Source organism: Theropithecus gelada, chromosome 3, assembly GCF_003255815.1.
Source record: "Theropithecus gelada isolate Dixy chromosome 3, Tgel_1.0, whole genome shotgun sequence".
NCBI lineage: Eukaryota > Metazoa > Chordata > Mammalia > Primates > Cercopithecidae > Theropithecus > Theropithecus gelada.
The window spans coordinates 62,342,942-62,356,923 of NC_037670.1; the positions used below are offsets into that span (position 1 = coordinate 62,342,942).

General features: G+C 45.7%; 1 protein-coding gene across 6 annotated transcripts in view; it reads left to right on the forward strand.

The window, feature by feature from the left end:
• Positions 1-13,982, forward strand: part of GRB10 (growth factor receptor bound protein 10) — a 203,648-nt gene that overhangs the window by 59,858 nt on the left and 129,808 nt on the right. Inside the window, exons 1-2 of one of the 6 annotated variants that reach the window (XM_025379746.1) lie at positions 5,264-5,470; positions 6,339-6,361. The exons of 4 other annotated variants lie outside the window; for them this stretch is intronic. Coding sequence is in view for 1 of the 2 variants with exons in the window: in XM_025379743.1 (XP_025235528.1) it covers positions 48-98 (51 nt within the window). In the remaining variant the exon portion in view is untranslated. Of the gene's footprint in view, position 1; positions 99-5,263; positions 5,471-6,338; positions 6,362-13,982 lie in introns of those variants that run through there. One more of the 6 variants, XM_025379743.1, reaches the window with a different exon arrangement.

A 13,982-nucleotide genomic window follows, 5' to 3' on the forward strand; every position in this document is an offset into this window, starting at 1 on the left:
GGTGCTGCTGCGCAGTAAATGTAATTTGAAGAAGGCAGAAGGAACCCATGGCTTTAGCTGGCTGCCCAGATTCCTTTTTGCACCATCCGTACTACCAGGTATGGGCGAGCACGTATATCTGATCCTGGCCCGATGGTGCTGGTTGAGGGCCAGGGCACACATGTTGGCAGCAGCCATGGATCGTTTCTGTCACTCTCAGGTCACCAGGACACGCTGGAACAGGGGCTGGTGACAAGTCCCATGATGCAGAGACCCACTGCCCTTTCTGCCTCGGTCTTCTGTGTCTTGCTTTGCCTTGTAAGATAGCGCGGTCATATTCCTGTTTGACTGTGCGTCCTTTTCTAAAAGAGTTTGGTTGTAGTACAGAGTTGCCCACTGAGATCCAGGCTTCCATGTTTGGAATGAAGCAGGCACTGTGTTTTTCACCTCCTGGGTTGGGCCAGACACTCCTGATGACAGGTTCTGCAGTGATGGTGGATGTCAGGACACTCACCTGGAGTCATGTGCTCATGGCATGAGGGAGTGGGAAGCAGAAAGGGCTTGGTGTCTCATCAGGTGTTCTAGAGGGAGTCCTCTCCACAGATTGGCTCTTTCCTTTCCTGAGAGCCCCAGGTGGAATTTTGTGGGAGAACAAGTTCATTTCTGTTCCTTCACTTTCTCTGGCTCTTCTTCATGGGCTGCTAGAACAGTTTCATCTCCAACTTCCCTTCATCTTCTGAAACAGATTTTATTTGAATTGCACTTGGCGGTGTAGATGGATTCATTTTTAGGGGATGGTCTTTGGTTCTTTAGATTTAATTCGCGAGTCCTGATTCATCCTTACTCGTGCTTTTGTCATTGGAAGTACTTACACCATCTCTCCCAGGCCTGTGACTTTTCGGCTGGAGCAGTCCTAGGTTTGGAAGTCCTTTCATATGCTCTGGTTTGGTCAGGTTTTCGCACTTCTTTGAACTTGTTATTTTCTCTCTTAGTCTGTGAAGTCTCTTTTTAGCTACTGTGATGAGAAATTGCCTACAGCATTATGGCTGCAAAAAGATGCCTTTGAACATTTTTTTTTTTTTTTTTTTTGGTATCTAAGTGAAACAAACCTTCGAAGAAAGGCCGAAGATTAGGAATACCATTCATTCTAATCATCGAATGTGACACAAAGCCAAAATTGGTTACAAGCCAGAAAAGAGGATTAAAACCTTGGCGAACTGTGAAGTTTAGTGGTGACCCCTGGGTCTGTGTAGTTTGTGAGCTTTGCAAAAGGCATCTGCCTCTGCCTCTGCATAATTGTTTTCTTGTTCTTTAAGAGGCTGTGGTTGCCTCCCCCCATTGATTATAGCTCTGTGCTGCACCCACGGGTCACGAGTCCAGTTCTCGTGTGGCCAGTTAGCGTCAGCTAGTTGTCCAGGCCCGACTGCACCCCTCACCCCTGCCTGCTGCTTCCTACTCAGTCCCAAGAGAGTGCAATCAGTGAGCTCAAAGAACAACATCCCCAAGGGAAAGGCTCTCTGAGGTCACTTTAGTAGTGCTGTCCTCGGCTGGGTATAGAATACGCTTTTAGGGCCAGATAATGGCACAGAAGTTCTGTCAGCTTCCCCTCCCTTCCTGGCATTTCCAGTTTCCTGCTGGTACCTACAGAAGTGGCAGACGTGCAAGCTGAGTCAGTTCCTCCCTTGATGGCCTTGTTAGGTGTTTGTAGTCACCGATGCCCCAGGCTGCTTTCCTGGAGCCAGGAAGCCAGGAAGGAAGGGTGGACATCCCCTGCCATGTGCTGTCATGTTTTGGGGAAATACTCAGTGCCTCTCAGGGCCATTTGAAAGCACTGTCTTACTCCTTAAAAAATCTAACAGCAAGACTTGGCAGCATATGTCCCTTGTTCCTGGAAAATAAGATGACAGTTCCAGAATTTCTCAGAATGCGGGGTGATTTACAATGGGTTCCAGTCTTGAGCAATCTGCGATTGTATAATAATAATTAGATAAATCTCCAGAGTTTTATAGAGAAAAATTTATTCTTAAAACCTTCAGCATACAAATAATTTTCTAATTCTAGCTGTTCACTTGCAGCAGTGGCTTGGGTTAGATAGGTGGTTCAGTCCGTGAGTCACTGATGTGATTTTTTAAAATATGCATATTAAGCACCAAAATTATTGTATGCATTTAATCATCCTGCTGTTGGAGGGCAGCAGTTGGCGAGGGGTTCTGGCAAGGTTGGGGATGACCCACTTCACTTTTAAGACTTAAGTTTTTCCTTTAGAACATGACACATCATAATTCTCTGACCTTGGAGAAATCCTGCAACTTTCCCTACCACAGTTTCCATACAGAAGTTTTGGTAGAAAAGGGTTAATGGTATCCAGGTTGTGGTGGGGATTAGAGGAAATACGTCTAAATTACCCAGCGCCTGGTCATCCTTTAGAAGGTGAGTCAAGGGCTGTGATCTTTAATTCTTTGGATCTTGGTAGAGCACCAGCCAGGTGCCAGGCACATGTTTTGGGCTAGGGAGCCAGCTTTGAGCTCAGCAGACAGATCTTTGGGGCTCCTGCATCCCAGTGGAGGAGACAGACATGGAACAACTGGCAAGTGAGATAGTTGTGAATAATGATACTAATTCTGAAGCAAATAAAATGGGACAATGGGAGAGAGAGGGCCGGCTGCCTTGGTCTTCGGGGGGGCTCTGTTAGTAGGGTCCTGTAGCTCATTGTCTGCAACTTTAAAATCAAAAAGTCTGACGCAAGAAGTTTCTTCTTATGCTGCGGCAGAGTCCAGTGTGGTCTGTCCAGAGCTTTGCCGACCACGGGGTCTGCCCCGGAAGTGGGATGGGGTTTATGGGGCTCCCTCTAGGCCCTGCACATCTGTGTTCATTGACGTGGACACTGTGTTATTGTTCTCCCCTCCCAAAAACTGTGAATTCTTAACCATGTCTAGCCTCCAGGCTTTTGAAGAAGGGATTATGCACCTATGACAAAAGTTATGGTAAATAAAAGCAACATTTATTATCTTTCAGAAAAATGCAAAATAGGAAGTAAAATGCGCCTGGCTACAAACGTCTGTACACAAAGTTGAACTGAGCATTAGAAATGAAACACTTGCGTGTGAATTTTATAGAGGTGATTAAATTTACTGTTGAATTTCCAAAAGCAATATTTTTATTTTCGTAGTTTCCTGATTTCTGAATTAGAAACAATCATGCTTAGAAATCAGCTGTCTTAGAAACTCTCCTTGCCATCCTGCCCTTCAGAGCCTCGGCTTTTGGTGGAGATATGAGCAACAATGTTAGTGCACATACACGTCGTCCAGCCCCAGGACGCCGCAAGGTGTGTGTTGTGGTTCCATTTCAGTGCTGTGTCCCTGAACCTTCAGGTGGGGAACCTGCACTTTCAGTGCAGGGCTTAATGAACTGCAACCTCCTTTTGCAAATAAAGTTTTACTGGAGGCTGGTCGTGGTGGCTCACGCCTGTAATCCCAGCACTTTGGGAGGCAGAGCGGGTGGACCACTTGAGGCCAGGAGTTCGAGACCAGCTTGGCCAACATGGGGAAACCCCGTCTCTATTGAAAATACAAAAATTAGCCAGGCGTGATGGCACACGCCTGTGATCTCAGCTACTCAGGAAGCAGAGGCAGGAGAATCGCTTGAACCCAGGAGGTTGACGTTGCAGTGAGCCAAGATCTCGCCACTGCATTCCAGCCTGGGCGACAGAGCAAGAATCAGTCTCAAAAAATAAAATAAAGTTTTATTGGAACTTGGCCGTTGGTTTTTGTATCGTCTACGGCTGCTTCCAAGCCCCATCGGCAGAGTTGGGTAGTGTTTGACCGTTCACAGAAAAAAATTTTTTCTGGGACACTGAATGCTAGAATGAACCTTTTTGAATGGACAGAGGCTCAAGGGGGCCTCCTTGTATCAGCTCATCTCCTCCCCATTTTCTGGGTTTGAAACAGTCCTCAGATGAGACTTCATCTGCTGATCACGTACAGCTTTGGATTTTTCTGTTGGGTGCCCCAGATTCCTTAATCTTTTGGCAGTACGTGGAGGAGCTAAAAGATGACATCATCTCTAAGAGTTGATTTGGGCTCAGTTCCTGGAAATGAATGCCATTCCCAAAGTCTGTCACTGTTGTTATTATTATTATTATTTTTAGTGAAAGAGTGATTCTATAGTTTTTCATTTTTAAAAACTACACCCCCCATCCTTTGGCTAGGGGACATTTTATTAGACTACACTTTCTTTAAGAAATTTGTTGATAGTACCTGCCACTCTTAACCCTTGAGGTGGGAAGTTACGAAGATCATTTGAAATGTCTCTCTTTAAATTTTGTTTGACTGTTCCAGCTGATAGGACATTTACCTAAAATGGTTTTCCGAGTAATTTAAGGTTATGATTCTGAACTTAGGAACGGCAGCTATATTATGGAGATATTTTGTGAAGTAAAACAGGCAGTATGTTGACTACTGTTCCCTTGCATGGCTCTAAGCACGGTGTTTAAATTCTTCACATTTCTTACATTTTCAGCATCTTTGTGAGAATTGGAGGACACTTACATAAAGCCTTTGGCATTGTGCTTAGCACACAAAAGACCCTGCTAAATGTGAGCCACTATTTGGATGAGCTGGTATCTGATTTTTTTTTTAAGAGTGTAGAATTATTTTTAAGAATGTAAGTTTTTTTTAAAAAGTGATTTGTGTGATACCTATGTAAATTTGAGATTATAATCTTTTAAAGTCTTTAAAATCACCTGAATATTCACTTCTAACAAATAGATGGCGTTTGGTTTGGGAGAATACTCATTGATTTGTCTAATTGCTGTTTACTGGCTTTTATTTAAATCCTAGGTAGTTAATTACATATTAGTAAATAGTGTATAGTTTCTGTAACTTACAGAATCAGTTGAAAACTCTATTTTTAAATGTTCTAAGTAACTTTCACTAATTTGTTTATTCACTTACCATTTTATGAACAGTTGATTGGCAGACCATGGCTGGGTATTAGGGTACCAGGTGATCAAGATGTCAACCCTGCCTGCAGGGAGCTCCCAGCCCTGGAGGAAGACAGACAGCTGCAACAACCGCCCATGGGCTGCGGTGGCCTGGGATGCTGTCAGTAGTGTGCTTTGTGCAGACAAGTAGAGGGGAGTGTGATGAATCCCCCACCCCATGTCATTTCCTGCTAGAACTGTTAAAACTTACATATTCAACAGCCTGTAAGCTGACCACTCAGAGGCTGCCAGTGGGGAAAAGATTCAGCACTTCCTGTGTACTTGCCTTGTCTTCAGCCTTCCACCAACTCTGTGAATTGGGTACCTTCATGATACCTATTTTATAGATGAGAAAACTGAGGTTTTTGCTATATGCTGGTCATCATGCTGAGGACTTTCCTTGGATTTTCTCTCCTGCCAACCCTACGTGGTGGGGACCTTCATGTTCTCCCCTTTACAGATGAGATTATCAAAGCAGAAAAAGGCCATCTCTCCTACTGAGTAACAGAGGTACGTTCGTCCCTGTGAAGTGTGCGTGTGTTTAATGTTGGTGAGACTGAGGAGAACAAGTTTTTGTCCAAATGCCAAAATCTCCTCCTCAGAATTATTGTAATAAAACATTGAATTTGTATCCTGCAATTTTGCACTTATTGAATTTCTTTGATCATGAAATGCCATAAGTCAGTTTTAACAACAGCTTTTCAGCTGAAATAAAGATTATGATGTATTGTCCCTAAATGTGTCACGTGTGCTGATTGTAAGATGTTTGCATTTTTAAAATGTTAAAATGGAGAGTGGGGCGTGTCTTACAATCAATGAAATATGACAGATAAGTAAATAAATGGAAATAAAGATACATAAATATGTATCTATTTATTCTCAACGCTTTTTTTTATCTTCTCAAACATCATCATCCTCTTAAGTATGGGCTTAAAGTCTGATTTTCTTTTGAATAATATAAACAACTGTATTTATCACATATTTTCTATGTATTATTTTTGTTTTTCATTTTTTTTGAGACAGAGTCTCATTCTGTCACCTAGGCTGGAATGCAGTGGTGCGATCTCAGCTCACTGCAACCCTCACCTCCCGGGTTCCAGTGACTGTCCTGCCTCAGCCTCCCGAGTAGCTGGAATTATAGGCACGCACCACCACACCTAGCTAATTTTTGTATTTTTAGCAGAGACAGGGTTTCACCATGTTGGCCAGGCTGGTCTTGAACTCCTGGCCTCAAGCAGTCTGCCCACCTCTGCCTCCCAAAGGGCTGGGATTATAGGCGTGAGCCACCGCACCCAGCCTCTATGTGTTATTTTTATCCTCTCTCTGGTACTGTGGCAAGTACTCTGGATGTGTTATTTTTTCTATTTCTTTTTTCAAGGAAACCAGGGCTTGCAGATACTGGTAAGTTGCCCAAGGTCACACAGCTTGTATGGGATACATCAGGGATCAGGCCTGCGGGGTCAAGCCTGAAGCCTGTGTCGTTAACCATTGCACTGTCTGGTTTTTCCTTGGCACTGTGTGCTTGGCTGTGCAGATATCTCTTTGATTGATTGGGGGCGCTAGAGTTACTTAATGATCTTTTTAGTAAGATTTCATAAGCAGTGGGGGAACATAACACATTATTGGTCTATGACTTTGCGCTGCCTTTGAGAAGGACATATCTAATCATGGATACCTATGTCCCACTTCTGTTTGCCTCCTAGTTATCATGGGGGTTAAATCCCCACAGAAATATTTGTGTTCTTTTAATTTTTCATCCCATGTAAGTTCAGTATTAGTAATCATCTTTCCCTTTGCCATCTGCCCAGAAGCTACTATGAAATCACTTATCAAAGTCTTTCTTTTTGTTTGTTTCTACTTACGAGACCAGATGGTTGCCTCTTCAGTTGTAAAGTGTCAAAGTTTCTATTAGACCTACAAAAACCACAACTTACCTGCTGTGTCTGCATGTTACTGTATTCCTCCACGCTCACACTGCTATAAAGAACTATCTGGGACTAGGTAATTTATAAAGAAAAGAGGTTTAATTGACTCATAGTTCCGCAGGCTACAGGAAGCATGGTTGGAAGCCCTCAGGAAACTTACAATCATGGCAGAAGCAAAGGGGAAGCCGGCAAGTCTCATGTGGCTGGAGCAGGAGGAAATGAGCACAAAAGGGGAGGTACTACACACTTTCCAACAACCAGGTATCGTGACAGCTTACTGTCATGCAATAGCAAGGGGGACTTCTGCCGCAACCCCCACCTGCCAGTCACCTGCCAGGGTGATCCAGTCACCTGCCACGAGACTCCTCCTCCAACCTTGGGGATGGACATGAGATTTTGGGCAGGGATACCAATCCAAACCATATCAGTCGCCATTACAGCAGGCAGGGCAGGCAGCAGGCAGGTAGGCAGGAGGCAGGTAACCAGCAGAGGAGGCAGCAGGCAGGGCTACCTTGTGGGAGTGTTTTTCCAGGAGAGATGGCAGTTATCAAGTGCACACAGACTTGGAAAGGCATCATGGTGTACCTGGTTGGAGCATGAATCCTTGATTCAACTGTTTTCTTTGCATAGAGTCACATTACTTGATTACCAAAGAGAAGGGAACTCATGACCCTCAGGGACAGCCTGTTTATCTATGGTCAGAAGATGGGCCTCCTGTAACATTGACTGTGCTCCCGTCTGGCCTTGTCAGTAACGCAGAGCAAATCACTTCCGCCTCTCTGCATTTGAAGTTATGTGTCATTACTCACCCAGCCCCCAGCTCCTTCAGGCATCCTTCCTTTGTTGGGGTTTGTGGCACTTTTTCCTGTTTCCTTTCTCCTGTTTTGCCTAGCCCTCTTTAAGGGAAAGGACTAGAACTAATCAACACTTCAGATGAGACTGACCAGCTCAGAGCTGGGCGGCTCACACTCTCCCCTCAGGACACATCCTCCCATCCCTCGTTGTAACACAATGTTGACTTTTTTGAAGGAAGGTCTTTTCATGCACCCACTGCTGTGTCCCAGGTCGTGTTCATTTCCAGTCCATGATAAGTAGAGATATAGAGAAAATGTGTTTAGAGATTTTATAGCAATTTGAATGTTGAATTTAAGAATAAAAATGTGGGTGTGTATCGTATTTTTGTTTTATTTTACTTTCTAGCAATTCATTGCTATTGTGAATTGTGAAGTGTCCGTGCTTGACAGGTTGATAGGGACAGCAAAAACTGCTTCTTCCCCGCAGATGGCTCTGGAAGTACTAGTCTTGGCTATCTCAGGATATCACAGTCATGCCTGTGGTTTTTCTGTCCTTGGCAGCTCCAGTTTGCAAAGTTGAAGCTTTGCGTTTATGGCCCTTTGTGGCCTCGGTGTGTCATTTGTGCATAGTGAGATTTCCTCAGGCGCTGCTGGAACATGCGAGTCCACTGCCTCCAGCCAGTGGCAGATCATGGGGGACAGCATCTGTGCCTTCCCACTGTGTTGTCCACTCTTCCCGACAGGCCTGATGTGACTCCACTGTGCTTTTGCTGACCGTCCTTAACCAGCTCCTTGCCACTGTGCAAGGGCGTGAAGGTTGGAGGGTGCCTGTGTGTACCTCTATAGCTGTCACCTTCCTGTGTCTGTTTGCCTTGAGCAGCTGTTCTAGTCTTGGCTCCATCAAGAGTCTGTACCATTGTGGGAGGCCACGTGGCCAGCAGGAGGTGAGCCAGCCCAGGAGGCATGCAGGCTCTGGGTTTGAATCCCAGTACTGCTTCAGGCATGTGAGGCTGACAGTTATACTCCCACTGTTACGAAATGAGAGCCTCCAATGCCTGTCCAACAAGTGGGGCCTTAGGAATTCCCAGTTGACCAGGGGCACTTTACTGGAACCCTGAACAGGGTCTTTGCTCCTGGGATCCAAGGGGCTGCATCCCTGAAGACCCCTTCCTCTTTTTTCTTTACCCCTAGACTCTGGTTTAGCAGGCTCTGGGGTACTGGCTGAGGGGTTCATCCTACATTTCTAGACCTCAACTGAAACCCAGCTTAGTTGTAAGATGGAACCAAACAACAGCTTAGTTGTAAGATGGAACCAAACAACATTAGAACATTTCGTTCTTTGGACAGTGAGGAAATGATTGGCAGTGTCTTAGTGGTTGCCCATTCTGGGAATACAAAAGTGCATACGACATAGCCGGGGCTTAAAGGACGTACCCAAGTAATAGAGGAAGGAGAATTGTACCTGTAGTTTAATGACTCTAAAGAGGGAACACCTGACCCCTCTGTGGACAGAGAGATGGAATTTGAGTCCTTCACTGCCAAGGACGTCGTTGCTTCATTGCAACATTTCTCTTTTTCTAAAGGAAAAAAAAAAGCTATTTGGTATTGTGAAAAAATAGCTATAAAGTTATATTTTGCTTTACTTGTCCCTTCAGAACTTCACTAGAAAAAAGGTAAATTTTGTATAAATGTATTTTTATTTGTCAACATTGTGGAGGTGATAATTCCATGTAAATTAGTCTTTGAGGTCAGGTTCTTGGCATTTGCAGGGTACTTATATGGATTTTTTCAGCTTTCTAAGGCATGAATGTGGCCTTTCTAGCTTGTGCAGTATGAGGGGTGAGTGCCGGGGCATCTAGAGAAACAACTTAATCCTCAGAGTGCTGTCTTTACCTAAGATGGGTGAAATGGGATTAAAAATAACCCTACCCAAGGAGGACATTGAGGGCAGCTTCTGAGGAGAGGCTTTATGGAGAACAAGCTGTGTGTTTGGAGGCCAGGTATAAGTAATGTCAGGGAGGGAGAGGGGATGGTACCCTGTCACCGCACCCCATCACTCTGTCACCTTGTCACCCTGGTGTTCTCCCCCATAGCCCATCCCCCATCATCCAGTTACCCTGGGCCCTGTCGCCCTGGCTCACATCGCTGGTTCTGTCACCTCCTCACCCTGGACTCCTGTTTCTTGAGTCCTTGTTGTGGGGCTTTGAAGCTGTTGCTGCCCATATCCCTTCATCAACTGTGTTCTCCTGGCAGATGGGAATGTGCTTTCTGTGGCTTTGAAATCTTCAAACACATGGAATTTCCCACCTTGCTGTAGGTGCACGGGGCTGCAGATGCTCTCGGAGCTGCTCTGTCCCTGCCAGCCGAAGTATTTGCCCTGACCCTTCTTTGGTGCCAGGCGAGGTTGCCCTGGGGCCTTCCAGGGGACCTTTCTATCGCCTTAGGAAGCCGCTCTGGATATTGGAATGACCCTTGCAGGAAGTGCTTGAATGTAAGTTTTTGGCCAGTCCTTGGCCTCCTGAGTGGGCATGAGGGTGGGCAGGGCAAGAGTGGCTGTGGCATGGTGCAGATTAAGGGTTCGAGTCTCAGCTGGTGGGGGACAGCCTGTGAAGCTGGGAGCTGCTGGACCCCTGGTACACCCTGCCTTGGGGGTGCAGGGGAGACAGGAGAGTAGGGCCCAGGAGGTAGCGTAGTGACTGGGTCAGCCTCCTCAGCCTGTCTTTGGCCTGACCCTTCCTACCAGCAGCCTGGGCTCTCCTTTGCCACCAGTAATACTGAACTGCTCTGCTCCCTCCTCCCTGCTCCCGTGCTGTCTTCTCCTTCCGTTTCTTTGCCTGGGCCATTTCCTTGGACTTCAGCTGGACACCTTCCCCTCCTGCAGCAGTCCCTGCCACACCCCCATGCAGCCTTCTCTCCTTTGCATTCCTGCATCCAGTCCTGGGCCTCCCTCTGCCTGACCCCTCCTCATGCTATCCTCTGTCCTCCCCCATCCTCAGCCACCCCAGATCCTGGTTGAGGACAGAGTAGAGACCTATCACCCTTCTGGTTGGCCCCTCCCCGGTGGGGAATGGGGGCAGTGGGTGACACGGTGAGGTGGGACCTCATCCCCAGCCCAGGTCAGAACACCTAGTTCTCAAGCTGCAGAGCCCTACGAGGGGCCGAGACAAGAGCTAACAGGCGGGGGCTTGGGCCGGCAGAGCAAGAAGGTGGTAGCAGGTGGGGTGGGCTCACTTTGTCATGAGTTGCCTGGGTGGGGGCCACCTGGCTTTGGATGCCGCCCTCAAACTCACTGAGCATTCCCTAAATGTGCATCAGTATGAACATGTTAGGTACTTGCTGGGTGCTGGTGATATGAAAGTACCTACCTGTCATTGGATGTGCTGGGGGGTTTCTGTGTCTGCTGAATGATTGGCTGTGGTCGTGTCTTCCCCTTGGCCCACACCCTCCTGCATGAAGCAGCCATTTTTCACCCATCTCACCTCTTGGCCCCTCTCACCTCCTCACCGTGTTCTGCCGGTCAGCGACCTGTGCTCCTCGCCCGCCCGCAGGTGCATGCTGACCTTGCCCTTGGCCCAAGTGCACTTGTCCTCAGACATTTGCGAGACGGGCTTTTCCCTAGTCTCAGGTTGAGTGTTCCTTCCTTGCAGGAGAGGCAGCAGGTCCTCCAGGGAGGCTGGCGTCATCCTGATTTCACACCTGTGCTCTGCTGCAATTATGAACAGCATCCTGTTGACTGTCACATGTGCCCAGTTCCAGCAATACGCTCTCTGTTGCCTGCTCCCAGGCCCACGTGAGGGATCGTGCCCTGTTTCCCGGCGTGGGCATTATGCTGTTTGATGCTGGGGCAGGGGTTTGGCAGTGGGTTCTGGTGGCCACGTGGAGAACTTTACTCCCTCCTGTGTGTCCCTATGGGTGTTCTTCTGGGGCAAAGAAACACGAACTGTGAATCGCAGAGTGGATGCCCGAGCTCAGGCTGACTCCCACCTCAGGAAAGAAGAAGGTGGCTTTGCATTCAGTTGGGCAGCCTGTAGCGATTTCTCTAGAGCGGTCCCCACTTATGCTGAGGGATGCGTTCTAAGACCCCCAGTGAATGCTTGAAATCTGAGATAGTACCGAACCCAAATACCGTCAGTCAGAACACTTTTGTTTTCATGTCTTTCGCCTATAAATTTAATGCTTTTTCTATTTTTACTAAGCATTTATACCCACTGTGACCGGAACTTCTGCAGTTTGAGATGTGATAGCAAAACTAGCATACATTTCTTTTTCCTTTTTCTCAATTTGATGAATAGAAAATTGGCTTTTACTATAAATCTTAGCAAGTGTAGCATGTGATTTTTTTTTTTAGTATTGACAACTTTTACCTTTGCACTTAAAGCACATTAGGGCTTCTCTTTGGCGTAATCAAATGGCCAGCATCGTTCCTCTTCACTTTGGAGCTGTTATTCAGTATAGTAAGGGCTACTTGAATTCAAGCCCTGTGATCCGCGGCAGTTGATCTGATGATCATCGCAACGGCTCCTCTGTGACTCATGGGCAGGCAGCGCCTGCAGCGTGGATCTTGTGGACAGAGGGAGGAGTCACATCCTGGGCAGGACAAAGTGGGTCGGGGCCGGATCTCATCATGCTCCTCCGCACAGTGTGAAACTGATCAATTATTTATTTCTGGAATTGTCCACTTAATATTTTTGGACCACAGTTGACTGTGGGTAACTGAAGCTACAGAAAGTAAAACCAGGATAAGCGGGGGACTAGTGTATTCTCCAGGAAAGTTTAAAACAGTTTCATGGTTGGGTACCTTTACTGTGTTAAAATGGTTTGAATATGGCAAATACTGTTATGTGGCGTTCATGTGAACGATTTATGAAACTTTTCAATGAAGCAGGGCATTTCTTTCCTTTCTGGCACCTGGACAAAGAGGATATTTATTGCGACAATTTCCTGCACTGGATTTGGGTGCTGTGCAACTTCTGTGATTGCTTGCTCTGTTGCAGAAGAGAAAAACTATTGGATAAGTGCTTTCAGCAGCCAGACAGAGAAAAATGATGTTTTAAACACATAGTAAATACACTGATGAAAATTTAGGAAACGGCAACTTTTTAATTTTTTTTTTTTTTAATGGTGTACTTTGGCAGAGAGAGGAACCTAAAATTATTCCTTTTATTAAAATCATAGAGTAATTTAAACATAAGCTTCTTTACTTTCTGATTGAAGTGTCTGGTCTTTTAAGGTGGTAACTATGTTTAAATTATATTTTTATATTCCTGTACCATGCACGTTTAGCTCATAGTGAGTTTTGGAATGACTTGCTTTCACTGTTATTTCTCCTTGGGGTTTTAAGTGCTGCCATATGTGCCAGGCTCCCCGTCTGGGGTGTGCCTGTCCTCTGCTCTCTGGGCCTCTTTGGCCTCTGGTGTCAGATGGGCCTCATTACCTGTGTTTGCTGCCACCAGTTATGAGTCTCGGCAAAGGGGGTCACTTAGGTAGGGTTTGTGATCCTGTCTTTGTCATGCAGTCAATAATCACTTTGGCAGTTTCCCCAGAACCTGTTAAATATTTATGTGTGTTTCAAGCAGACCCTGCGAAACTGGCTACTGGTACATTTATTATTATTATCATCTTAACTAGAAAGAAACAAAGTATTCGAAGTGACTGTGATATGAATATTAGCATTATTTTTAACTTTTGTGAGGTTTTCTATCATTGATCTTAAAGAAGAAAGTAAATATTTAGCTCATATTTAGTTTTTCCTCCTACTGAATTTTCTGAGACTTAATTTATATGTTTGTTAGTGTTTTTGGAAAAGTGGTAGGAAACCATGTTTCTGTTTCTGAAGATGGGCTTCAGCCTGCAGCTCTGCGAGGGGTTCTCTGGTGTTTGTTGAGGGTCGTTCAAGTTCTGTGAAGGATTTCAGCCCCGCTCCCAACAGCCGGAGTGGGGGGCAGAAGAATGTTTCTCCACCAGCTCTTTCTAGGTGCCTGAGATCCTGCGTAGCATGCAGGAACTGGGATTTGATCACTTGGTGGTATGACTTAAGAAAAAAAAAAACCTATAAAAGGAGTAAAGTCGCAGGAAAAAGAAAACTTCTCATTCTTGGTAGGAAATTCCAAAGTATAGTGGAAATGTAAGGAGCTGGTTGTAGCATTTATTTCATGGGGAAAGTGGCATCTGCGTAATTGTTAAGGATGGTTACTCTTTTTGTTTTTTTTCATTTAAAAATGTTTCACTTTAAGTTCTGGGATACATGCACAGAATGTGCAGGTTTGTAACATAGGTATACATGCGCCATGGTGGTTTGCTGCA